The 26,170-nt window shown below is 45.6% G+C and overlaps 1 protein-coding gene and 1 long non-coding RNA gene across 13 annotated transcripts in view; both read right to left on the reverse strand.

Moving 5' to 3' along the window:
* The window catches only part of arfgap1 (ADP-ribosylation factor GTPase activating protein 1), a 56,777-nt gene that overhangs the window by 24,153 nt on the left and 6,454 nt on the right, over nt 1-26,170 (reverse strand). For all 12 annotated transcript variants that reach the window (XM_072514855.1, XM_072514862.1, XM_072514864.1 and 9 more), the window contains 4 exons: nt 18,947-19,011; nt 14,459-14,568; nt 12,961-13,129; nt 6,970-7,070 (listed from right to left, as the gene is read on the reverse strand). In XM_072514855.1, coding sequence (XP_072370956.1) covers nt 6,970-7,070; nt 12,961-13,129; nt 14,459-14,568; nt 18,947-19,006 — 440 coding nt within the window. In that variant the 5' untranslated portion in view covers nt 19,007-19,011. The remainder of the gene's footprint in view (nt 1-6,969; nt 7,071-12,960; nt 13,130-14,458; nt 14,569-18,946; nt 19,012-26,170) is intronic.
* On the reverse strand, nt 8,630-12,954 carry LOC140428425 (uncharacterized). The gene is made up of 2 exons (XR_011948773.1): nt 9,987-12,954; nt 8,630-9,044 (listed from the first exon to the last, which is right to left on the reverse strand). It is a non-coding gene; the product is annotated as an uncharacterized lncRNA (long non-coding RNA).

The raw sequence follows: 26,170 nt of genomic DNA on the forward strand, positions 1-26,170 counted from the left end.
GTTGGTCGGGGGCCTTGGTTGTCCTCTACGATCATTGCAGTTTTGGCGGTTATGCAGGCGCCAGCTCGGGCATCCGTGGCTCCGGGAGAGTGGCTTTGGCTTCTTCGGCAGCTTCATCACCCCTAGATGGGACCAGTGGGAGAACCGATCCGCCTGGGAAGGGGGCGGCTGTGGGGTGCGGCGGTGGGAGGGTGGGGGTGTGGGTGGGGACCCAGCGGGCGCCAGGTCCCGTAGGGAGACTGTATCCTGTCGACCATCAGGGTACGCCATCAGGGACCTCCTGCCAGCGGGAGACTGGGAGATTCCTGGCCCGTAGGGCCAGTAGGACGGTCTTCCAGACCGTTCCGTTCTCCTTCTCTACCTGTCCGTTTCCCCGGGGGTTGTAACTGGCCGTCCTGCTCCAGGCAATGCCCTTGCTGAGCAGGAATTGGCGCAGTTCGTCGCTCATAAAGGAGGACCCCCTATCGCTGTGTATGTAGGCGGGGAAACCGAACAGTGTCAAGATACTGTGGAGGGCTTTTATGACGGTGGCTGCGGTCATGTCGGGGCAGGGGATGGCGAATGGGAACCGGGAGTACTCGGCAATCACGTTCAGGAAGTACGTGTTGCCGTCGGTGGAGGGGATACTGAGACGTTCAAAGGGACGGGAAGCATTTATCAGGTGCGCTTTCTCTGGCCTGTAGAAGTGCGGCTTGCACTCCGCGCAGATTTGGCAGTTCCTGGTGGCAGTCCTGACCTCCTCGACGGAGTAGGGCAGGTTGCGGGACTTAATGATGGAAGAATCGAGTGGCCCCCGGGTGACAGAGGTCCTCATGGAGGGCCCGGAGTCGGTCCACTTGTGCGTTGGCACATGTGCCGCGGGATACGGCTTCAGGAGGCTCGTTTAGCTTCCCGGGACGATACAAGATCTCATAGTTGTAGGTGGAGAGTTCGATCCTCCACCGCAAGATCTTGTCATTTTTTATCTTGCCCCGCTGTGCATTATCGAACATGAAAGCAACTGACCGTTGGTCAGTGAGGAGAGTGAATCTCCTGCCGGCCAGGTAATGCCTCCAGTGCCGCACAGCTTCTACTATGGCCTGGGCCTCCTTTTCAACTGAGGAATGGCGGATTTCTGAAGCGTGGAGGGTGCGTGAGAAGGCCACGGGTCTGCCCGCTTGGTTTAGGGTGGCCGCTAGAGTTACGTCAGACGCGTCGCTCTCGACTTAGAAGGGAAGGCCTTTGCAATGTCCGCTTTGATGTGGCTGAAGGCCTGGCGGGCCTCTGCCGACAGGGGAAAACTGTGGATTGAATTAGTGGGCGGGCCTTGTCCCCATAGTTGGGGACCCACTGGGCATAATATGAAAAAAATCCCAGGCAGCGTTTCAGGGCCTTGGAGCAGTGGGGGAGGGGAAACTACATGAGGAGGCACATTCGTTCGGGATCTGGGCCTATAACTCCATCATGCACTACGTAGCCGAGGATGGCTAGATGGTAGGTGCTGAACACACATTTGCCCTTGTTGTAGGTTAGATTAAGGATTTTTGCGGTATGGAGGAATTTTCGGAGGTTGGTGTCATGGTCCTGCTGGTCGTGGCCGCAGATGGTGATGTTATCGAGGTACGGAAACGTGGCCCGCGAACCGTACTGGTCAACCATTCGGCCCATCTCCCGTTGGAAGACCGAGACTCCATTTGTGACACCGAAGGGAACCCTTAGGAAGTGGTAGAGCCGCCCATCTGCTTCGAAAGCAGTGTATTTGTGGTCGCTAGGGCGGATGGGGAGCTGGTGGTAGGTGGATTTTAGATCCACCGTGGAAAAGACTTTGTATTGTGCAATCTGATTGACCAGATCAAATATGCGGGGGAGAGGGTACGCGTCGAGCTGCGTATACCTGTTGATGGTCTGACTATAATCGATGACCATCCTATGCTTCTCCCCGGTCTTTACAACCACTACTTGAGCTCTCCAGGGACTGTTGCTAGCCTCAATAATACCTTCCTTCAGTAGCCGCCTGCTCTGGGTGGCGACGGGTTTGCAATCCGGGGTGAGGTTCACAAAAAGGGAAGGCGGATCGACCTTGAGGGTCACGAGGCTGCAGACAGTGAGGGGGGGTTTGGGCCGCCGAATTTAAAAGTTAAACTCTGGAGGTTACATTGGAAATCTAACCCTAGGAGCGTGGCAGCGCAGAGGTGAGGGAAGACGTAGAGGCGGAAATTTTAAAATTCCCTTCCCTGGACATGAGGTTCGCTACGCAGAACCCTTTGATCTCTACAGAGTGAGACCTGGAGGCCAGGGAGATTTTTTTGATTAACTGGGTGGATGGGAAGAGAACAGCGCCTTACCGTGTTGGGGTGTATGAAGCTCTCTGTGCTCCCGGAGTCGATCAGCCAGGATGTTTCGTGCCCATTGATGAGCACGGTCGTCGTCGCGGTCGAGAGCGTTTGGGGCCGCGACTAGTCCAGGGTCACCGAGGCAAGTCGAGGCAGAAGTTGGAGGATTTCCTCGGGCGGTGTGTGGTCATCCAAACCGGGATCCTGAGAGTCCAGCCAAGATGGCGGCGTCCACTGGTCTCACATGGCTGGGGGGTGCAAGATGGCGGCGCCCATCCGTCGCACGTGGTCCCCGGGGAACAGGATGGTGGCGCCCAGGGCCCGCACGCGGCTCTGGAACAGGAAGATGGCGGCGCCTGCAGGCCGCACGTGGTTCGTGGAGAGGGTTGGGGTGGCGATCCCGGTTCGCCCTCGGCGACCGCCCGGGCCTGGCATACCGCCACGAAATGGCCCTTTTTGCCGCAACCTTTGCAGGTGGATGAGCGGGCCGGGCAGCGCTGCCGGGGGTGCTTGGCTTGAGCGCTAAAATAGCAGCGGGGTCCCCCGGATTGCCTGGTAGTCGCGCAGCGCAAGCTTGTGGGGGGGATGGGGGATGCATCGGAGTCGGCCGCGGGAGAGTTCCACGCTGCCCAAGAGGCCGCCGCGCGGTCGGGTACGTAAGCGCAGGTGTTTCAGGCGGCCACATCCAGGGAGCTAGCAAGGGCCCGTGCTTCCTTGAGGCCTAGTGTCTCTTTTTCTAGCAGCCACTGGCGGATTTGGGAGGACAGCATACCTGCAACGAATGCGTCCCGGATCAAAACTTGTGTGGTCGCTGGCTGAAACTTGCGGGTAGTCACAGTTCCTACCTAACCCCAGGAGCGCACGGTAGAATTCCTCCAGCGATTCCCTGGGGATTTGTCGCCTCGTCGCTAACAGATGTCTGGCATAGACCTGGTTTACTGGGCGAATATAGTGTCCTTTCAGCAGGGTCATTGCGGCCTCAAAATCGTCCGCATCTTCGATGAGGGTGTAGATCTCTGGGCTCACCCTCGAGTGGAGAACTTGCAGTTTCTGGTCCTCGGTAGGTTCAGTCGTGGCCGTCCCGAGGTACCCTTTGAAGCACGCCAGCCAGTGTTTGAAGGTTACCGCTGAGCTTGCCGCGTGGTGGCTGGGTTGCAGACACTCTGGCTTGATTCGGAGCTCCATTCTTTAAATTCTAGTCCAATAAATTGATGCTCGATCAATAACTCCAGAAGCGAGATTGGAAGACAATTGAAGGCTTTATTGGACTAGATGTTTCCCCCAGCAGCGCAGGTACTCCGCCTTACTGGGCGGAACCAGCAGGCAGTCTTCACCAATGACATTGCTGTCTCCGGTACCTCCCACACCAATGGTCTTACAGCATCAACCTGGGTACCGTAATACCCCTAATACCGACTACCAGACTTTATAAGGGACCATAAACTGAGGGAGAACTAAGAGTTGGTGTGAGATGGAGCTGCTGCATCTGCAAAGGTTAGAGGTTATGGTTGTTGTATGTTGCCAGTGGGTGGACGGTTTTCTTTTCCTTTGTTTGTTTATTTTATTGTATTTTGGGGTGTTATATGTTTGTACGGGGGTCTGGGTCAGCTCCGGGGCCGGATGGCTTTCCGGCGGAGTTCTATAAGGCGTTTGCAACGGACTTGGCTCCCCATTTGTTGGGGATATTTTGTGAGGCATTGGGGAAGGGGAAGTTGCCAGAGATGCTGACATCGTTCACGCTAATCCTGAAGAAGGGGAGGGATCCGTTGGGAGTGTGGGTCGTATAGGCCCATTTTGTTGCCGAACAGAAACGTGAAGGTGCTGGCTAAGTTAGTGGCGGGAAGGATGGAGGGATATGCACCAGGGGTGGTTGTGAAGGACAAAACGGGTCTTGTAAAGGGCAGGCAGCTCTCCAGCAACATCAGGAGGCTGTTACATGTGGAAATGATGCCTTATAGAACTCCGCCGGAAAGCCAACCGGCATCCGGCCCCGGAGCCTTTCCAGACTTCATCCCCCTAATGTTCTCAATCACCTCACTCAGACCAAGTGGCGCCTCCAATGCCTGCCTCCTCTCTTCCTCCAACCTCGGAAACTCCAATCCATCCAGGAAAGAACCCATATCCCCTTCCGCTCCACCCTGTATAACGTCTCATAGTATCCCCGGAACACCTCATTTATCTTCCCCAGCTTGGATACTACCTTCTCCGTTCGCACCATTAAAATTTCCCTGGCACAGCCTGCCTCCGTCGGTGGGGCGGGTGCCGGAGTCATTGCCTTTATGGATGCAGAGAAGGTTTTTGATCGGGTGTAGTGCAGATATCTATTGAGATCTTGGGTACATTTGGGTTTGACCCGAAATTTGTGGCGTGGGTGCGCTTGTTATATGCAGCTCTGGTGGCATGTGTATGCACAAATGGGACGTGTTCACGGAGTTTTGAGCGCACAGGGGAACAGGACAGGGGTGTCCGCTGTCAGAGTTGCTGTTCACATTGGCGATGGCCCTCGGGGGTCAGTGGAGTGGCAGGGGATTGTGAGGGGGAGCAGGGAGCACCTGGGAGGGGGGGGGGGGGGGGGGGGGGGGGAGTCAGTGGAGTGGCAGGGGATTGTGAGGGGGAGCAGGGAGCACTGGGTATCGATCTGTTGTTGTTTGTGTCGGACCTGCTGGAAGGTATGGGTTGGATCATGGGAATATTGGAGAGGTTTGGGGCATTCTCTTTGTATAAGTTAAATGTCAGGAAGAGTTAGGTGTTTCTGGTGAATCCGGCAGGGCTGGGGGCCAACTTGACAACATCATTTAAGGTAGCTCTGGAAAGGTTCAGGTACTTGAGGATTAAGGTGACGAGGAAATGGGCTACGATGCACAAGTGGAATTTGACAACGTTGGTGGAGGAGATTAGGGGCTTCTAAGAGATGGGGCACACTATACCTGACACTGGCAGGGAGGGTGCAGGTTGTGAAAATGAATGTACTGCCAAGGTTCCTGTTTGTTCTCCAGACCCTCCCGATCTTTCTCCTGAAGGCCTTCTTTCGGAAATTGGAGACGGTAATTTCAGAGTTTATATGGGCAGGGATGGTGCCGAGGGTAAAGAGGGCATTGCTAGAGGCAGGGTGCTCCTGAACCTGCTGCACTACTATTGGGCAACGAACGTGGAGGAGGTGAGGCAATGAGGCAGGGAAGGAGGCTGCGGAGTCGGTTAGGATGAAGGAGGAGTCCAGTAGGGTCCCAGTTTGAGGGACATGGTGACGGCTCCGCTGCCGTTAGATCCGGGGAAGTATACAGGGAGCCAGGTGGTACAGTCAACCGTCAGGGTATGGAATCAGCTGAGAAGACACTTTAAGTTGGACGGGGTGTCAGTGTTGACACCACTGTGAGGGAACCACAGGTTTAAGCCGGGGAAATGGATGGGATTCACGGGAAAGTGGAGATAGGCAGGAATGGAAAGGGTGAGCAACTTGTGTCTTGAAGGAGGGCAGTTTGCGGGTCTGGATGAGTTGCGGGAAAAGTTTGAGTTCTTTCAAGGGGTGGCCGACGAGTGCGAGAAGTGTGGACGAGGACGGGTGAATCCTGCGCACATGTTCTGGGGTTGCGACAGGGGGAGTGAATTTAGATATATGCAACTGCAGGACTTTGTAAGAAAGGGGTCGAGGGCGTTTCCCAAGGGTATATCCTATTGGAGCAACTGCTGCTCCTGGACGAGTCGAGAGAGGGTAGGATTGAGGACATATATGGGTGGTTAGCAGAGCAGGGAGGGGTTGCAAGTGGTGAGGATTAAGAGCAGGTGAGAGGAGGAGCTGGGGGTGGGGGGTGGAATAGAGTGGGGTCTGTTGTGTGAGGCGATGCGTTGGGTGAATTCAACCTCCTCTTGCGCGAGGATGAGCTTGATTCAGTTCAAGGTAGTGCATCCGGTGCATAAGACTCGGGCGAGGACGAGTGGGTTCTTTCAAGGGGTGGCCGACGAGTGCGAGAAGTGTGGGCGAGGGCCAGCGAATCATGCGCACATGTTCTGGGGTTGGGAGAAGCTGGAAAGGTGCTGGGAAGCAGTGTTTGGGACATTGTCTAAAATTGTGGGGGTTGGAGGTCAGGCCGGACCCAATGTTGCCAATATTTTTAGTATCGGTAATGCCGGAGCTGATGGAGGGGAAGGGGGCCAACATTGTAGCCTTCGCTTCTCTAATTGCCAGGCGAAAGATCTTACTGAATTGGAGGTCGGATACACCGCCGGTGGTAGCAGCCTGGCTGGGGGACCTTTATGACTTTCTCTGATTGGAAAAGATCAAATTTGAGTTGAGTGGATTGGAGGAGGGCTTCGAGACACGGTGGGGGCTGTTCATCACAATGTTTGGGGAACTGTTCGTCGTGGGGGAGGGGGGGGGGGTTAAAAAGGGGGGAGATTGTACAAACTGCAGATTGTGAGGTTGTGGAATGTGTTGTTGTATATATTGCTGTTTTTACACATGTTTGTAATAAAATATATATTTTACAAAGTTTTGGTGCATGCCAAATCACTGACATATGATGTCACCATTGTCTCCAAATGACTTGACTCCTAAGTAGATAAAAAGGTTAGACATCCTGTTGGAACCTATTTGATCTCATCAAGTTTTAAGTATATATTATCTGCTTTGCATAATTTTGAAAAAGTGATGCCTAAATACCGATGAGCTGAAGGTATAGATACTTTAGGCTGTGGTGGGGTCCAGTTCCGAGCTTCTGATGTTTCAATGGACCATTCTCTACCCTCAGCTAGGGCAACAATCTGAAAAAATCAATCAGAAAAATAAGTGTTATCTCTCAGAATGAAAGATGAAACAGTTTGCAATTTGTAACTCAGGTTCATAACATATTATGAATAGAGATTTTTAAAAACTACATTAATATAAACATTTACATTGTTAATGATACAGAAACTAGGCGGTTGTTAAGAAACAATTTGAAAATGTATGCAGAACCCCAACCTCCATTATTTGCTCAAAGTAACAGAAGATAAGTAAGGTGAGACAACAGAAATGACACAAAAACATTGGCCCGTAACTTCCAGCTTGCGGCGGGCCGCCAATTTTGAAATAGACATGAGCGCACTTCCCTCGCTCCGATGTTACGAGAAACCTTCCTTTACCTTCGGCAGCCTGGGGCCTCGAGGTCCCAATCTGCACAGGTTCCAGCGCAACGCAGAAGGAGTGTAAACCTGCCTGCTTATGACGAGACAGTTTGGGAACGCCCATTGAAGGCAGGCATTTAAACAATAGATTTAGATAGAAAACAACCGGCAACTACTTTAACAAATGTTTTAAAGGTTTGTAGATGATTTTTAAACCGTTTTTTTGCTCTTTTAAATGGGCCTGACTACTGCTGAAGTCATTTAAAAAAATTTTAGGATTAAAGGTGATTATTTATATGTGAATGTAGGTTAGGTTATTGGTTTTAAATCTGTGAAACTATTTAAATTTGCTTTATAGTATTATATAATTTTACGTATGACATGCTTAAAAATGTTTGAATTTAGATTATGGTCGTAAGATTTTAAAAGCTCCCCAGGGCTTTTTGCTGTCATTGCTCTTGTAACATCTGATTTTTTTTGGATTAGTGTTTATAGGATCACTGCAGTGCAGAAGAAAGCCATTCGGCCCATAAAGTCTGCACTGACACTACCCAGGCACACGCCTCTGCCCTATCTCCATAACCCCACCTAACCTTTGGACACTAAGGGGCAATTTGGCAAGGCTACTCCACCTAATCTGAACATCTTTGGACTGTGGGAGGAAACTGAAGCACCCAGAGGAAGCGGCGGTGGCATGATGGCACAATGGTTAGCACTCTGCCTCATAGCACCAGGAACCCAGGTTCAATTCCAGCCTTGGGTGACTGTCTGTGTGGACTTTGTACGTTCTCTCCATGTCTGCTTGGGTTTCCTCCGGGTGTCTGGTTTCCTCCCAGTCCAAAGATGTGCAGGTAAAGTGGATTAGCCATGTTAAGTTGCCCTAGTGTCCAGGAATGTACAAGTTAGGTTTCGGGATAAAGCGGCACTCTTTAAGAAGGTTGGTACAGACTTGATGGGCTCAATGGCCTTCTTCTGCACTGTAGGAATTCTATGGTTCTAGAAAACCCATGCAGACACAGGGAGAATGTACAAACACCACACAGTCACCCAAGGTCTGAATTGAATACGGATCCCTGGTGTTGTGAGGCAACAGTGCTAACTGGTCTGCCACCATGTCAAATATGTTTCTGCCTTGGTTACATCAATTATCTTATTAACTTATAATTACCTCAGTTAAATGTTGTATTCTGATGTTTCAGTAAGACATTTGTAGAAGCTTGTAAAGTTTAATGTAAAACATTTATTAACGAAAAATATATTATCAATACAAAACTTCGAAACCAGTTAACATTTAACTTAACGTTTAACTTTATCTGCTGAACAATGACATAAAACTGCCTCAACCTTTACAAATTTCTTGCAATAAAATATATTTTCTCACTTAAACACAACGGTCCCATCTATCTGTAAGGGGAGGGTGGGAAGAAAGAGGGGAAGGAGGGAGGGAAGGAGAGAGAAGGAAGGGGAGGGAGAAAAAAGAAAGGAAGGGAGAGACATTGTTAATTGACAAGCTCAACATCCAAAGCAGCAGCTGCTGAAGCGCAGTGTCCTGGTACACATCTCCTCTGTCATCATTTGGGGTGCCCTTTGACAGTACACTCTTAGGGGTGGGTGATTGGTTCACTGCAATACCTGCCAGACAGATAGTTCACATTAGCTTACAGGAGGCTTGCATATATCAACTAAGGCAAACTTTGTTAAAACTTTGAAGTAACCATTGAGGCATCTAAAGATGAACATTACATCAGGGAGACTCATAAACAAATCAGCTTAAAAAACATTGAAAAATCCAAATGTACTCCAGCTCTGAATCAGCTGGGAGGACAGACGTGCTAACATTAGTGTTCTTGAAGCAGTCAATAGCCCTATTAATGAGGCCATGATCATCCAAAACCAACTCTGCTGGGCCACCCATATGCTTAGGATGTCAGAGTCCCAACTGCCAAAGCAAATTTTCTTCACTCAGCTCAAGGGTCCTGAACAAGGGGACAAAGGAAGCTCTTCAGAGTCACCTTGAAGTTTTAGCTCAAGAAATGGAACATGGACGTCAATGCCTGGGAGACCTTTGCTCAGATGAGACCTACTTGGAGGAGCCTCCTGATTGAAGGGTCCCAATTCTTCGAGAACACCCGACGGCAAGAGGCGGCCCGGAAAAGGAGTCCAAGAAAGGAATACCTGCGACTTAAGTGTCCAAGGACCGATCCCACCTTTTGAAACTCCTGCCAAGTGAGTGATTGAAGATGCGGACCTAGGATCGGGCTCTTAAGCCACGCAAGGACCCACAGAACCTGTGGCCAGTAACACTGAGTATCGTAGGTGGACAATCATACGAGTTAGTAAATTATCACTGAATTCGATCCATTATAGTTCCTTTAATGGAATTAACAGTCTCATGTCAAACCAAAGTTTTAAAAGAAAATATCTTCCTTTCATTTTCTTTGCATTTTAAAAATATTTATAAACGCTAAGCACTAATATATAAAACTTCACTCTACCAAAAAAATGTCTCCCTTTGTCTCCTGCCTCTGCTAGATTGGAAAATTTCTGTGTAAATAAAAAAGCGTAAAAACTCACCAAATATCCGGGTTAGTGGCCCAAGCGATGCAGATGGACTTTTCATTCAGCAGCGCAGGACTTCAAGCAGGGGGAAAAAAACGGCCGGGAGTTTAAACGCCGTGACACGGTAGCACAGTGATTAGCACTGTTGCTTCACAGCGCTAGGGTCCCAAGTTCAATTCCCAGCTTGGGTCACTGTCTGTGCGGAGTCTGTACGTCCTCCCCGCTTCAGCGTGGGTTTTCTCTTGGTGCTCCGGTTTCTTCCCACAAGTCCCGAAAGACATGCTTGTTAGGTGAATTGGACATTCTGAATTCTCCCTCAGTGTACCCGAACAGGCGCCGTAGTCTGGCGACTAGGGGCTTTTCACAGTAACTTCATTACAGTGTTAATGTGTGTCTGCTTGTGACAAGGACAATGATTATTAAACTCCCACGCACTTCTGGGTCATCACGCTGCACATGTGCGGCGCACCAGCGACTTAAGTTGTAAATCCTGCAGGAAGTTACAGGCCATGGTTTTTAAACATCTCCCAAAAAGATTTCCTAATGTTCTTTCCAAGAAATTATGGGAAAAGCTCTTGTAGTAGCTATTTTCGGAATTAATTAAACTTATTTCTTGTTTGGTTACTAATTATTAATACAAGACATAGGTTGCTCAGCTAGCCTCAAAAGGTGGATCATTTTGTATCACTGAATATGCACAATGTTATTTTAAGGATATATATACATTTTGGCTGTTCTTCATGACAACACATTCTTTATGATATCCCACTGACAACATGCTGATGGAAGGCACAAGTAAATAGCTATCATTGGAGCTTTCAGAAATGGATAAAATGGCAAAGCACAGACATGGGTATTTGTTGATCCCAATTACTGTTTCTATTTTGCACCTGATTACTTTCCTCTGAAATGCCTTGGGATGTTTTACTACCTTGAAGAGTGACATATAAATGCAAGCTCTTTGTTATTCTTCTCCTATTATTTTTTTTAAAATTTAGAGTGCCCAATTCATTTTTTCCAATTAAGCGGCAATTTAGGTTGGCCAATCCACCTAGCCTGCACATCTTTGGGTTGTGGGGGCGAAACCCATGCAGACACGGGGAGAATGTGCACACGGACAACAACCCAGAGCTGGGATCGAACCTGGGACCTCGGCACCGTGAGGCAATAGGGCTAACCCACTCCGCCACCATGCTGCCCTCTTCTTCTTTAATGAAATACAACAGCATAAATTCAATCCCAACTACCCCATAGTGTCCTCCTATTTTGTATGATTTAGCCAATATTATACCATCCATTCAAGTGTCTTAGGCTAAGACTCCCCTAACAGCACAGTCCGTGTAGCTGAAACTTTCACATCAGGAGGATCCAAGCTCAGTGCCAATCTGTGCTAAATTAATTGGTCTCAGCCAGGCGTAGCTAGGCTTCTCTGAAACTAATCTATCGCTCCTAGGTTAGAGAATGAAAAGAATTGGGATGTCTTCCCACTCCTGAACACAATGGAGCAGCCCCCGTTTGAAGTCTGTACATGTTGACAGTAATTAAATGACAAAATCAACAGCCAATCAAATAGGCAGCCAATATTCACACACAGTAGAAGCTCCTTGACCAAGATTCCATAAGGATAATAATACTCATGAAATTGTACACCAGTAAGGAATCTTCTGAAGGTTCAGGAGATCAAGGTGGGAAAGAGGAAGGAATCAGATAAATAGCAGCAATGGCAAGTTAAGAGCGATTATTATTTATACATTTCTGAAAATATTTGATGATTAAATTAAACTCTGATATTTATGCTTGTCCTTAAAGATTGTTTTCTTGTCAATAGGTTTGTGTCAAAAGTAGACAAACATTTGCTTAAAATTGGGTCACCCCAGTGTCTGATAACAGCGGTGAACCTTTGGAGAGATTAATTCATGTTTTTCTTTCCATTGCGCTTTCCTATGTTTCCCAAAGTATTTTGCAGACAATTACTCTTTTCAAATAGTGCCATGCAATCTTGTAAATCATGTGGGATACTGGACAGGAAGGTGTGACCTTGGTTTAATGTCTTATCCAAAGGATAACATTTCTGGCAATGAAGCACTCTCATATCCATGATTGGCGTTTGGACCCAAAATGTTCTGACTCAAAAACAAAATTGCTCTCGAGAGTTAGGTTGATATCTAGAAGTTTAACTTCAACAGATTTTTAATTTATAGAATCAGAGAATTACTACAGTGCTGAAGAAGGCCATTCGGCCCATTAGGTCTGCTTCGACCCAGAGCACCCTACCTAGGCCCACTCCCCTGTTTCATCCCTGTAACCTCACCTAACATTTGGACACTAAGGGGCAATTTATCATGACCAATCCACCTAACCTGTACATCTTTGGACTGTTAAAAAAAATATGGAAGTGCAGTACCTGTGCTTTTCAGAAAATAAACAGCGCATTAACATTCATCTGTGCAGCAAGACTATGGATGACAATATATGAAAACTCATTATAATCATCATTAACTAGTGACAAACATAATGAAGGACAATTTATGCTTTTAGGCATATTTTAGTACAAATAGAGGCATGTGATGCATCACACTTATCTGCCAAAAATATTATGATCACTGGTTGTATGGCAACTGGGCAATAAACTATAGATGACCAAATGTATCTAAAGAGGAGAGCCAAAGCAAACCTATTCTTTTGAAAATGTTGACATTTTCTAAATTTCCTGCACCAAAGGTTTTGCAATGAATGGAAGCTGGGACCAGGTTAGAGAAACAAATATAAGAATTTGAGCTGGGCATTCGAAGCATCAAAGCAATGAGAAATGAATGAAGCGATAAAGTTTGTTTACAGTCTTGCTTAATAAAAGTATACATTTTAATCTTTGGAGGTTGTGCCTAATGCAGTCCAATTTATTTTAACAAAAAGCCTCAAAGTCTCTTATCCCCATAACTTATGACCATGAAACAGCATTTAATCCACATTATAGCAACAACTATGGTACCTTGTCTCTGTAAAAAGCTGCAGCACGACTATTATACTTCTCCTGAAGTGACCAACATGAATCATAATCCTGCGACTCCAGAAATTGGCGAAATTTTGCATTGCCTCCAACTTTCATCTTCTCCAACTCTAAATCTTTCCATTTATCCATGGTGACAGACCGTACAAAGCTAGAGGACAATAGGAAACTATTTTACTTCACCCATTAAACGTACATTCGATTCTTAAAGATATTGGAAAAAAAGATTTGCCCTATATATGGAATAAAATGGGAACATTTGCTGTGAAATCAACAAAAATAAAGTGACAGCACAATCACAATAATCGAGACATTAAAACACATAATAGGTTTGAATTTTGTGTTAACTATTCCCACCAGAAAAACGGTAACATGAGGCCAAATAAATCAAAAAAGATTTTTTTTAAATAAGATTAGTGCAAAGTTGGTTTTCAGAGATGCAATTAACTTATCCAAATTAGGTTCAATTGGCCTACTGCATTAATTCCCATTTCTAGCAAGGCACATTTCCCAAATACATGCTACTTCAAAGTGGGTGATGCAACATTGAAGCCCCCCAGTTAAGTCAACTAAGCACGGTTGGTAAGATTTCTAAAATTGGTTTCAGCATCCTTAAGGATGATAAAGAAACAAACTCAACCTACAAAAATATCCCCAATAACCTCTATGAGACATGACAGAATGAAGATAAAAGCAAATTACTGCGGATGCTGGAATCTGAAACAAAAACAGAAAATACTGGACAATCTTAGCAGATCTGACAGCATATGTGGAAAGAGAATGGAGCTAACATTTTGAATCTGGATGACTCTTTGTCAATAACAGAATTAAGCTGGACACTGGTAGACATTGACCTTTCACTTCTGACAGCCATGTTAAAATTCAGCACAAGCTGATGGTTGCAAGATCTTCCCTCTCTTAAGGTCCTTTGCAAAACACGTTTGGGTAGTTCCAATTTATTTCCTAATAAACATAGGTCTATGGGAAAACATATCTTTCAGTACTATTCAGCAATCTCAGCTTAAGTCATATTGTTGGGGTACAGTACAGAGTTACGGCTAGGAAATCTTTACCTGGAGTGCTTAATGGGAGTGTACTGGAACCTGAAATAAGGGTTCCATTCCTCAACAGCAACATACCTAACTATGATTTTTACAAAACATGAAAAACCGGCTTCACCAAATATAACACTCACAATATTAACATTTCTTAATATTGAATTAATTTAGCTTTAGTGCCCTAAATTATTAAATGCTTGTGAGGGTATAGTTTGGTCATATTATGATGCATCATTCAAGTGGCCATTGTCATACAACTCTTCAACAACGCATGCAAGTCCAGAAAGGAATAGAACCAGGACCTAACTTTTCACTGTCCCCAATCAGGACATTGTAACTTCACCAGACAAATCAACTGAGGAATCAATATTTAACTTCCATTTTGCAGTTAACGTTCCTTCTTTTTTAAACCATGCTTTTACCTGAGATGGACGCCCAGACCTCTGTGCCTTCCTGAGCACTCAAGACAAATCCATATTCCGTAGGTCACACTGACCCACTGTGGATTGAAAGCTCCACACTCAAAGCAAATCTAGGAGAGGGAAAATAGACATTATACAAAACATAACAAAAATATAATATATGGCCGAATTCTCTCATTCTGCTTGTGGCGGGTTTGGTGGCAGGTGGAAGTGGAGAATCTAGAGGGAGCCAAATGTAGGAGGAGGGCTGTGCAAGAAGTGGAGTGGGGGTGGGGGTGGAGCTGGCCGGCGACATGGCTGCATGAAAACCTCACAAACAAAGAGAGTCAAACCGATATCTGGGGAACCGCTGGCATAGTGGTATTGTCACTGGACTAGTAATCCACAGGACCAGGGTAGTATCTGTGGTCCTGGGTTCAAATCCTACCATGGCAGATGGTGAAATTTGAGTTCAATAAAAATCTGGAATTAAAAGTCTAACGATTACATGGAACCATTGTTGTAAAAACCCAGCTGGTTCACTAATGTTCTTCAGGGAAGGAAATCTGCCGTCCTTACCTGGTCTGGCCTACACGTGACTCCAGATCCACAGCAATGTGGTTGACTCTTAACTGCCCCCTACTGAAATGGCCTAGCAAGCCACTCAGTTCAAGGGCTGATAGGCAACAAATGCTGGGCCCATCCTGTGATGTCCACATCCCAAGAACAAATAGAAAAATAAACTCATCATTTACTGGAAGAGGATACACAAAGACTCCAAGGCCCAATGGAGGGTGGTTGGATCAGGTAACAGACTTTCTTTCTTTTTAAAAAAAATTCATTTTAACAGATGTGGGCTTCGCTGGCTAGACCAGCATTAGTTGCCCATCCCTAATTGCGCTTGTAAAGGTGCTGGTGAGCTGCCTTCTTGAACCGCTGCAGTCCATATGGTGTATGTACACTCACAGTGCTGTTAGGGAGGGAGTTCCAGGATTTTGACCCAGCGACAGTGAAGGAACAGCAATATATTTCCACGTCAAGATAGAGTGACTTGTAGGAAAACCTCCAGGTGGTGGTGTTCCCAAGTATCTGCTGCCCTGTCCTTCTAGATGGTAGTAATCTAGATGGGTTTGGAAAATGCTGCCAAAGGAACCTTGGTAAGTCAGTGATGGAGGGAATGAATGTTTGTGGAAGAGGTGCCAATCAAGCGGGCTGTTTTGTCCTAGATGGGTCGAACATCGAGTGTTGTTGCAGCTGTACTCATCCAGGCAAGTGGGGAGTGAAGAGCTTGTCGTATGAGGAACGTTTGAGGACTCTGGGTCTGTACTTGTTGGGAGTTTAGAAGGATGAGAGAGGATCTTATTGAAACTTACAAGATACTGCGAGGCCTGGATAGAGTGGACGTGGAGAGGATGTTTCCACTTGTAGGAAAAACTGGAACCAGAGGACACCATCTCAGACTAAAGGGACGATCGTTTAAAACAGAAATGAGGAGGAATTTCTTCAGCCAGAGGGTGGTGAATCTGTGGAACTCTTTGCCGCAGAAGGCTGAGGCCAATTCACTGAGTGTCTTTAAGACAGAGATAGATAGGTTCTTGATTAATAAGTGGATCGGGGTTATGGGGAGAAGGCAGGAGAATGGGGATGAGATATCAGCCATGATTGAATGGCGGAGCAGACTCGATGGGCCAAGTGGCTTAATTCTGCTCCTAGGTCTTATTTTTTAATGGGAGTATTCCATCACATTCCTAACCTGTGCCTTATAAGTGGCAGACAGACTTTGTTGATGAGTTACACACCGCAGAATTCCTAACTTCTGCTTTGCTCTTGTATTTATATGGCGAGTCAGTTCAGTTTCTGGTCAATGGTAACCCCCAGGATGCTGATAGTGGGAGATTCAGTGATGATAATGCCATTGAATGTCAAGGGGTGATGGTTTGATTATCTCTTATTGGAGTTAATCAATCATCGCTGGGCACCTGTGCGGTGCGAATGTTACTTGCACTTGTCAGCCCAAGCCAGGAAATTGTCCAGGTCTTGCTGCATTTGCACGTGGACTGCTTCAGTGTCTGAGGAGTTACAAATGGTGCTCAACATTGTGCAATCATCAGCAAACACCCTCACATCTGACCTTATGTAGTAAGGAAGGTATTTGTTGAAGCAGCTGAAGATGGTTGGGCCTAATTTCTTCTCGCGGCTGCTAGACTTTTCGCTCAGAATTGCTGACATTCTGCACAGTCTAGTGACCAGGTGAGCAGGGAAGGGCAATATCAGTGTGCCCGACTGGTGTTTAAATGTAACACTGGGCCCTTCGAATCCACCAGCTCGCAGTGGGGCAAACTAATCAGCTGCCAGCCCTCCAGGAGATTCAAAGCAGAACTCGCATAATTAATGAGGTACCAAGTGCAGAATATGGCACTGAATTCCCCATTCTGGTCAGCGGCAAAGGTGCCACCAGAGCTGCTTGCCACTGCCCTTTTGTCTCAAAAACTGAAAATGCTCCATCAAAGACCATCATTTTGGTTTCTTAATGCATTTACAGTAATTAAAGCCACTCATTTGTGGTTTTCGTATAAACTGGAAACATTTTCAAATACTTATATTAACACAAATTAGGTTTGACCTGATTAATTACCATAAATCAACAATGAAAATTATAAACTCATAACTGGGCTTTTTAAGTAGAGGCATAAGGAGCAAGTAATGATGCTAACTGGCGTTCGTTCTGTGTTCAATTCTGGGCACATAACATCAGGAAGGATGTGAAGGCTTTGAAGAAGATAGGGCAGAGATTTAATAGAATTATTAGAGGGATGAGGGATTACAGTTTCATGGAAAGACTGGAGAGGCTCAGGGTTTTCTTCTTTGAGTAGAGAAGTAAGAAGAGATTTGACAGAGGTGTTTAAAATCATGATGGATGCAGGTGGCGTAAATAAAAAAAACTGTTTCCAATGGCTGAAGAGTCAATATCAAGAGGGCACAGATTTAAGATGATTTGCAAAATAACCAAAGGCGATGTGAAGAAAAACATACTTTATGCAACAAGCGGTTATGATTTGCAAGCACTGTTTGGTGGGAATAGAGGAAGCAAATTCATAACATAAGAAATAGGAGCAAAAGTAGGCTGATCTTCTGACTCAACTCCACTTTTGTATCATTTCATATCACACTTTTGTATCAACTCCACTTTTGTATCATTTTGGGCAGCACAGTAGCATTGTGGATAGCACAAATGCTTCACAGCTCCAGGGTCCCAGGTTCGATTCCGGCTTGTGTCACTGTCTGTGCGGAGTCTGCACATCCGCCCAGTGTGTGCGTGGGTTTCCTCCGGGTGCTCCGGTTTCCTCCCACAGTCCAAAGATGTGCGGGTTAGGTGGATTGGCCATGCTAAATTGCCCATAGTGTCCAAAATTGCCCTTAGTGTTGGGTGGGGTTACTGGGTTATTGGGATAGGGTGGAGGTGTGGACCTTGGGTAGGGTGCTCTTTCCAAGAGCCGGTGCAGACTCGATGGGCTGAATGGCCTCCTTCTGCACTGTAAATTCTATGATATGATTATCCCTCGATTCCCTGAGAGACCAAACATCTGTCTATCTCAGTCTTAAATTTACTCAACAATGGAACATCCATAACCCTCTAGTGTAGACAATTCTCAAGATTCACAATCCTACAAGTGAAGAAATTTCTCCTCCTGAATGAATGAACACTTATCCTGAGACTGTGCCTCCGTGTTCTAGATCTCCCAGTCAGGAGAAATAACCTCCGAATGTCTACCCTTCAGAATCTTGTATCTTTCAGTGAGATCACTTCTCATTCTTTTGAACTCTAGAGACTATATGCCCAATTTACTCAGCCTCACATCATTGGATAATCAAAACTGACATATTCAGTTGTCCCAAGAATGTCTCTGAACTTAAAACAATTGAGCAGACCTTGTATTGGAATAGGGTGGTGGAGAGGGTAAAGAGCTAACAGAGGGAAGAACACACTGAGCACGTGCAAGTTATTGCAAATAACTATGCAAATCATCTTAAATAAATGATAGTAAACTAACACATCTCTAAATAAGTATTTTAATGTATTATTGCAGATATTCAACTATCACAAAGAAAAAGCTTTTTTCATGTATACATTTTCCTTAAAAAGTTGCAAAATTGGAAATAATGTCCCATAGTAAACACCCATCTCCAATAAAACTAAGTTTATTCAGTAAAATGTTATTAAATTGCATAAAATAAGGCAATAGAAAACATACTCGATTGTAAAACTGTGTACAAATGTGTACAAACAGCATCCATTGTCTAAACAAAAAAGTTAAAGGTACTAGTTTGAAATGTCAATTGGTATATATTTTCTTTTCACAGCGTCAGTTGTTTTAATGCATAAAAATGCAAGATTAAAATGCTGAACTCTTTAAATACTTGTGAAACATTCATGTTTCAGTGAATTCAAACCGTTTGTAACAGCAGGTGCACATTAGGTAAGTTTAACATTTCCTTCTGGTTACATACATTGTTTTCATCTTGAGTCCTCACTTCTTTGAGAACCCGCCTTGTTCTTGGACTTGCCATGGTGTCTAGAAACAAAAGGAAACAATTCACTACAGTATATTTCACAGCATGTTCTTGAGAACATAGAACTGTACAGTACAGAACAGGCCCTTCGGCCCTCGATGTTGTGCCGAGCCTTGTCCGAAACCAAGATCAAGCTATCCCACTCCATCTGCCTATCCAATAACCGGTTGAAAGTTCCTAAAGTGTCCGACTCCACTATCACAGCCGGCAGTCCATTCCACACCCTAACCACTCTCTGAGTAAAGAACCTACCTCGGATGTCCCTCCTATATCTCCCACCCTGAACCTTATAGTTATGTCCCCTTGTAACACCTACATCCACCCGAGGAAATAGTCTCTGAACATCCACTCTATCTATCCCCCTCATCATCTTATAAACCTCTATTAAGTCGTCTCTCATCCTCCTCCGCTCCAAAGAGAAAAGCCCTAGCTCCCTCAACCTTTCCTCATAAAACCTATCCTGCAAACCAGAACAATCAGTTGGCAACAATATGAATATTAATTCAAACGATACTGAATGAACCACAGCACAACAGACAGTTTGGAGCTGGTCTGAACCCATCCTAAAAATCTGCTATACACTATCACAAAGTCGCATGTGGTTTGACTATGATGCTTTCCCCAATGACTTGCCAAAATGTACTGTCCAATTCAAACAAGAATACTCAATAGTGTACGGTATCAGAAGGAATGTGCACTCCTGTAACTAGTTATACCCCAAGGCCATTAACCTGAAACATCTTGCTTTCTCTCTCCACAGATGGTGCCTGATCGGAGTGCTTCCAGCACTTTCTACCCCTGTACAATTCAACATCTTCAGACTGTGTTACGATCCCCTTAGCAATCGATAATTTATAAAAAGATATTTCAATTTCCAGTGACTGACTGGAAGGATCACACGACAAGATTTAAAGTTTTAAGACTTTTACTACAACAAACCAAACTAAAGCAACACTCAGTAGGCATCTTATGCTCAACTACAGGAAAGACCGCACCCCCTTCAACTTTTAAAAAGTCCAAAAATACCCCTCCACGGTAACACTTTACTCTCTCTCGGAATTGAGCTTTTCATTCTCCCGTCCAAAGCTATTCTCAGCTCCCGATGGCTTGCTTCCTTTTTGTTTTTTCAACCATATAATCCCTGAACTGACTTTCACAGTGAAGGTTACCCTGGGAGATTTTTCTCCCTGGCCAAAGCCAAGCAAATCATCCAGCCTCGTTTAAATCCTAGGAATTTGGTCTCTTAATCCAATCTTGAGCTCCTAACCACATTCTGCGTGTTGAACAATAGAGGCCTGCTGCCTCTATCGCTCTGCACTCTCTTTCCCCCCCAGATTCTTGCAAATTAAATAATGTTGCTAACTTTCCGGTTGGTTCAACAGCTCTGCCTCACCACCCCTGCTCGCGAGTCGCCAGGCATCCCCGCGACACCGCCACGAGGCCCAAGTCCAAGTACTTCACTGGTTCCCAACATGCCGTAAATTAATCCCCACAAGTGTGCCACGAAAAAAGATTCAAAATTCATGTAATCAAACTAAAACTAATCTTCATCTTCAGCTCTTGTGGTTGGCATCTCCAAGACACGAAGAATCTTAGACACACGCGTGGGTTAGACTTTTTATGTTGGTCAGGCCCATGCGCATGACGATCAGGACTTGGAGCCGAGGACAAAGGTGCCATGCGCCTGCACTAAAAGTAAAAATTCAAGGGCGCACAAACCCTGGGAGAAGTGAGAGAGACAGGGAGAAGCAAAAAAAAAAACAGAACAGGAGCGAGAACAGGGAGAAGTTAAAAAGCAAGTTCCCAGCAAGGGAAAAAGGCAGAGAAAATAGGAGGTGTGTCTCAAATATTTTTTTATTGTATGGAAATGTGCCATGACATACAAAAGGTTGGGAACCACTGCAGTACAATATTTGGATAGTTACTGTTCAACCCTAGCAGAAAAGGTAAAATGTTGAAGATTATTACCCTACCAAAAATGCCATTTTCATTCTTCATATCAATAAAATAATAAACGTATTCACAGCCTAGCGAGAAGTCACAGCAATTTGAAACGAGTAGTTATAAATAAGAAAAACAGCAAGACTGGAAATTTAAAACAAAAACATAAAATGCTGGATAAACATAACTGGGTAGTCCGCATCTGTGAAGCGACAGGTTTCGATGAATGCTTGATCAAAATTGAAGCCTAAAAGACAAGTAAGCATTTTAGTGAGGATGGAAAAAAAGAAAGGATAAAGGAAGGGAAGGTAAAGGAGAGGAGATAGAGAATAGAATCAACCACAATGACAGCGAGTACCATAATGAATTGAACAACCTGAAAAATGCTTTATGGAAAGATCAGTGAGACAATGAAGGCAGACGAATGTTTACATAGCTACGGCAATGAAAAACATGGGAGAGATCCACACAAACAAAAAGGATACAAGATAGGGGAAAGCAAACAAAAAGGGAGGGAAAGTTGTAAATATGAGTGTGAAATTGCAACAGGAAGCAATAGGCCTACCAGTTCAGAAAATTAACAGGTCAACATGACAGGTTCAAAACCATGGCAGCATTGCATTCTAATGACCTTGACATCAACTTACTTCCTCTCCTGCTGAACTCACAATACAAGCATCTCTGGTTGTAAAAAAGTGGGAATATATCTAGTGAGAAGTTACTAATGACAATGTTCAAATCAGAGAGGTGCAGAGTGCTCAGGAGAAAAACTGGTAACGAGATTTGCTTTTACTGTAAGAAACTTACTTATTTCCCCCTCCATCCTTAGCTTTTGCTTTGAAGAATATTGAGTGCTACGTTCAATAATTTTCTGTGGTTTTCATAGAATTATCATAGAATTTACAGTGCAGAAGGAGGCCATTCGGCCCATCGAGTCTGCACCGGCTCTTAGAAAGAGCACCCTACCCAAAGTCAACACCTCCACCCTGCCCCCATAACCCAGTAACCCCACCCAACACTAAGGGCAATTTTGGACACGAAGGGCAATTTATCATGGCCAATCCACCTAACCTGCACATCTTTGGACTGTGGGAGGAAACCGGAGCACCCGGAGGAAACCCACGCACACACGGGGAGGACGTGCAGACTCCGCACAGACAGTGACCCAAGCCTGAATCGAACCTGGGACCCTGGAGCTGTGAAGCAATTGTGCTATCCACAAGGCTACCGTGCTGCCCACGAAACAATCAGAAACAATTTTCATAACTTATTGAAATTACCCAAATTTCATAACTTATTGAAATTACCCAAGTCAACTAATGTCCCAAATAATAATGCAGTTGAGCACAGCTTAGTTGTGTAAAAATACTATGCAACAAATGCCAAAAATCAAAAATAAGTGCAGGAAACGCTAGAGTACACAGAAGTCAGTCAGCATCTGTCAGGTGATACGTTATGGCCTACATTTTCTCTTTACAAATGCTGATTAACTGGTTATGCAATTCCACCATTTTCACGTTTTTATTTCTGGCCCAATAAAGCTCAGGGGCGTCATTCTACGACCCCCCCGCCGGGTTGGAGAATCGCCGGGGGCTGCCGTGAATCCCGCCCCCACCGGTTGTCGAAGTCTCCGGCACCGGATATTCAGCAGGGGCGGGAATCGGGCCGCGCCGGTTGGCGGCCCCCCCCCCGCTCGATTCTCCGGCCCGGATGGGCCGAAGTCCCGCCGATAAATTGCCTGTCCCGCCGGCGTGGATTAAACCACCTTTTGAACGGCGGGACAAGGCAGCGTGGGCGGGCTCTGGGGTCCTGGGGGGGGGGCGTGGGGCGATCTGGCCCCGGGGGGGTGCCCCCACGGTGGCCTGGCCCGCGATCGGGGCCCACCGATCCGCGGGCGGGCCTGTGCCGTGGGGGCACTCTTTCCCTTCCGCCTCCGCCACGGTCTCCACCATGGCGGAGGCGGAAGAGACTCCCTCCACTGCGCATGCGTGGGAAACTGTCAGCGGCCGCTGATGCTCCCGCGCATGCGCCGCCCGGGGATGTCATTTCCGCGCCAGCTGGCGGGGCAACAAAGGCCGTTTCCGCCAGCTGGCGGGGCGGAAATTCCTCCGGCGTCGGCCTAGCCCCTCAATGTTGGGGCTCGGCCCCCAAAGATGCGGAGCATTCCGCACCTTTGGGGCGGCGCGATGCCCGTCTGATTGGCGCCATTTTGGGCGCCAGTCGGCGGACATCGCGCCGTTTCAGGAGAATTTCGCCCATGCTTAGTTGATAATCCAGTCAGGTTATAAAATCAAGCTCAGTGCCATGATTTGATCAAATAATCTAGTTTGAAACTTCAATCCAGTACTGAGAATGCGCTACATTGTCACAGGTGGAAGGCAAAACATTAAATCATCTATATTGCATGAGGTTATTATTGGAACCGAAACAGTTCACCCGAGCTCTGAACCAACCTTGCCCATGCAATCAACACCATGCAAAAAAAAAAACCCATAGGTCAGTCAGTCATTCATGTCATTGTTGTTTTGGGACCTTGTTGTGTACAAATTAGCAGCCAAACTTTCTTGCAATACCAGTGATTGCTTTTCAAACAGTAACTCAATGGTTGTAAACGGCTTTGGAACAACCTAAGAATTTAATACGGTACCATGCAAATGCTAATTTTTAAATTCCTTTTAAACTTTTGAAACTGAGCTCTACAAGAATTAGTCCAACATGTCACAGAAAAAGTTGTACTGTATCTCTACCTTTTCTCGTACCTTTTCTGAACAGGGCTAGACAGGGTAGATGCAGGAAGGATGCTACCAATGGCAGGGGAGTCCAGAACCAGGTGTCACAGTCTAAGGAGATGGGCTAAACCATCTGGACTGAGATGAGGAGAAACTTCTTCACCCCGTGTGGTGAGCCTGTAGAACTTGCTACCACAGAAAGCAGTTGAGGCCAAAATATATGTTTTCAAGGAGTTTGATTAAAAGATATAGGGAGAAAGTGGGAACAGGTTACTGAATTGGATGATCAGCCATAATCATAACGAATAGCAGAGCAGGCTCGAAGGGCTGAATGGCCTCCTCCTGTTCCTATTTTCAATGTTTGAAATTTGTGTTGAAGGCAGAAATAGTGTGGCACTGCTGATTCACATTTTCACCATTTCTGCAACTTATTGTTGTCCTCTAATGTGCAGGTGTGCTGTTGTAAAGGTACAGCAGAGATTTTAAGCCAATTTTTGGTATTGGATTGTGGAGACTAACATTTTAATTTTTACACATTTGAGGGGCATAATCAACATGCTTCAAAGTTCACAGATAAGTTAAACATTACATTGGATTTCATAGGGCATCAAGCACAAAAACAGGCCATTTAACCCAACCATTCCATGCTGGTGTTTATTCTCCAGTCAAGCCTCCTCCCACCTTTCCTCATCTAAATCATAACCATCTGATTCTTTCGCCCTCATACGGTTGTCTGCCTACCCCTTAAATGCAATTATACAATTCATTTCAATCTTTCCCTGCAGTAATGAGTTCCACATTCTTATCACTCCAGATAAAGAGGTTTCTTCTGAATTCTTTATTGTATTTCTTGGGTACCTATCTTATATTTATGTCCTTTAGTTATGCTCTTCCTCACAAGAATAAATATTCTCTCTACATCCACTATCAAAACCTTTCAGAATTCTCAGGACCTATATCTCACCCCTCAGCCTGTCAATCCTCTTCTAAAATGTGTACAGATGCATTTCTGCACAGCGGTTAGCAATATTGCTTCACAGCACCAGGGATCCGAGTTCAGTTCCTGGCTTGGGTCACTGTCTGTGCAAGTCTGCACGTTCTCCCCGTGTCTGCGTGGGTTTCCTCCGGGTGCTCCAATTTCCTCCCACAAAATCCCCAAAAAGTGCTGGTTAGGTAAATTGGACATTCTGAATTCTCCCTCAGTGTACCCGAACAGGCGCCGGAGTGTAGCAACTAGGGGATTTTCATAGTAATTTCATTGCAGTATTAATGTAAGCTACTTGGGGTACCAATAAAGATTATAAATTATCATCCTCGTCTCTCCACCCTCTTGACACTACACCTGTCCCTAGCCAAAGGAAACACAGCAAAATACCCTTTCTGTGAAGAGTCTGCAAGTTTATGCTGAGTCAACACAAATCAGAAAAGCTTCCTGGAGTAGCTGAGCCACACAGACCAAGAAGCTCTCAGGAATTGATCCCGGATTTGATACCATATCTGCACTGAGTTTGAAAATCTCATCCAAGGCAGCAACTAAGTCACTGTGACTCCTTTTACTAGATTCCAGCTGGGAAAATCAGATTTAGCAATGGTAGACAATTCCTCTCCCATTGTCAATTATCCTGTTAACATATCAAGGTTTGTACAAAAATAATGGATAGAAGTCTTAAAGACCAGGGAATATATCAGCTTTTAGTCACATTAACTTCTCCTGTACTTTTTCTTTACTAATATGCATTACTTCAAGTTCCTCACTCTCATTGGGTCCTTATTCCCCACTATTTCCAGTCAAGGGAATAGACTTTTAAAAATATTTATAGACTGCCTTTTCCCACCACAGGATGTCACCAAGTGCTTTACAGCCAATGACGTATTTCTGAAATGTAGTCACTGTTATAAGAAAGGAAATGCAGCAGCCAATTACGAAAGGCAAGCTCCTACAAATAGCAATGAGATAATGGCTGGTTAATCTGTTTTTGTGACTGAGGGATAAATATTGGCCAGGATGCCAGGGAACCCTGTTGGTTTTCGAAAGAGTGTCATAGAATCTTCTATATCCACTGGAGGACAAATGGAGTCTCAATTTAATACTTCACCCAAAAAGTGGCATCTCTGACAATGCAGCACTTCGTGCCTCACTGGAATGTCAACCTTGATTTTTGTGCTCAGGTCCTGGAGTGGAGCTTGAACCCAGAATCCCCTGCTTCAGAAATGAGAGCACATCGAACTGCATAGATAAAGAACTTAAGAGTTTATTGAATTGAGGACAGGGTTGGGCAGTTCACCAGGTAGGCGAGTCACCAGCAGGGCAATCCTTACTCATTCAACAATTCCATTCATGCAGGGAGCAAAGGCCTGGGTAACACCCTGGCCTGTTATTCTCCTCATTCATTAGTTGGGCATTGGTGTATAGTTTGGTACACGTTTTGGTGTGCCCTCTACTATGAAAAGAGATATAATAATTTCATTGGTCAAATGGTACTCCATGGGT

Source organism: Scyliorhinus torazame, chromosome 8, assembly GCF_047496885.1.
Source record: "Scyliorhinus torazame isolate Kashiwa2021f chromosome 8, sScyTor2.1, whole genome shotgun sequence".
NCBI lineage: Eukaryota > Metazoa > Chordata > Chondrichthyes > Carcharhiniformes > Scyliorhinidae > Scyliorhinus > Scyliorhinus torazame.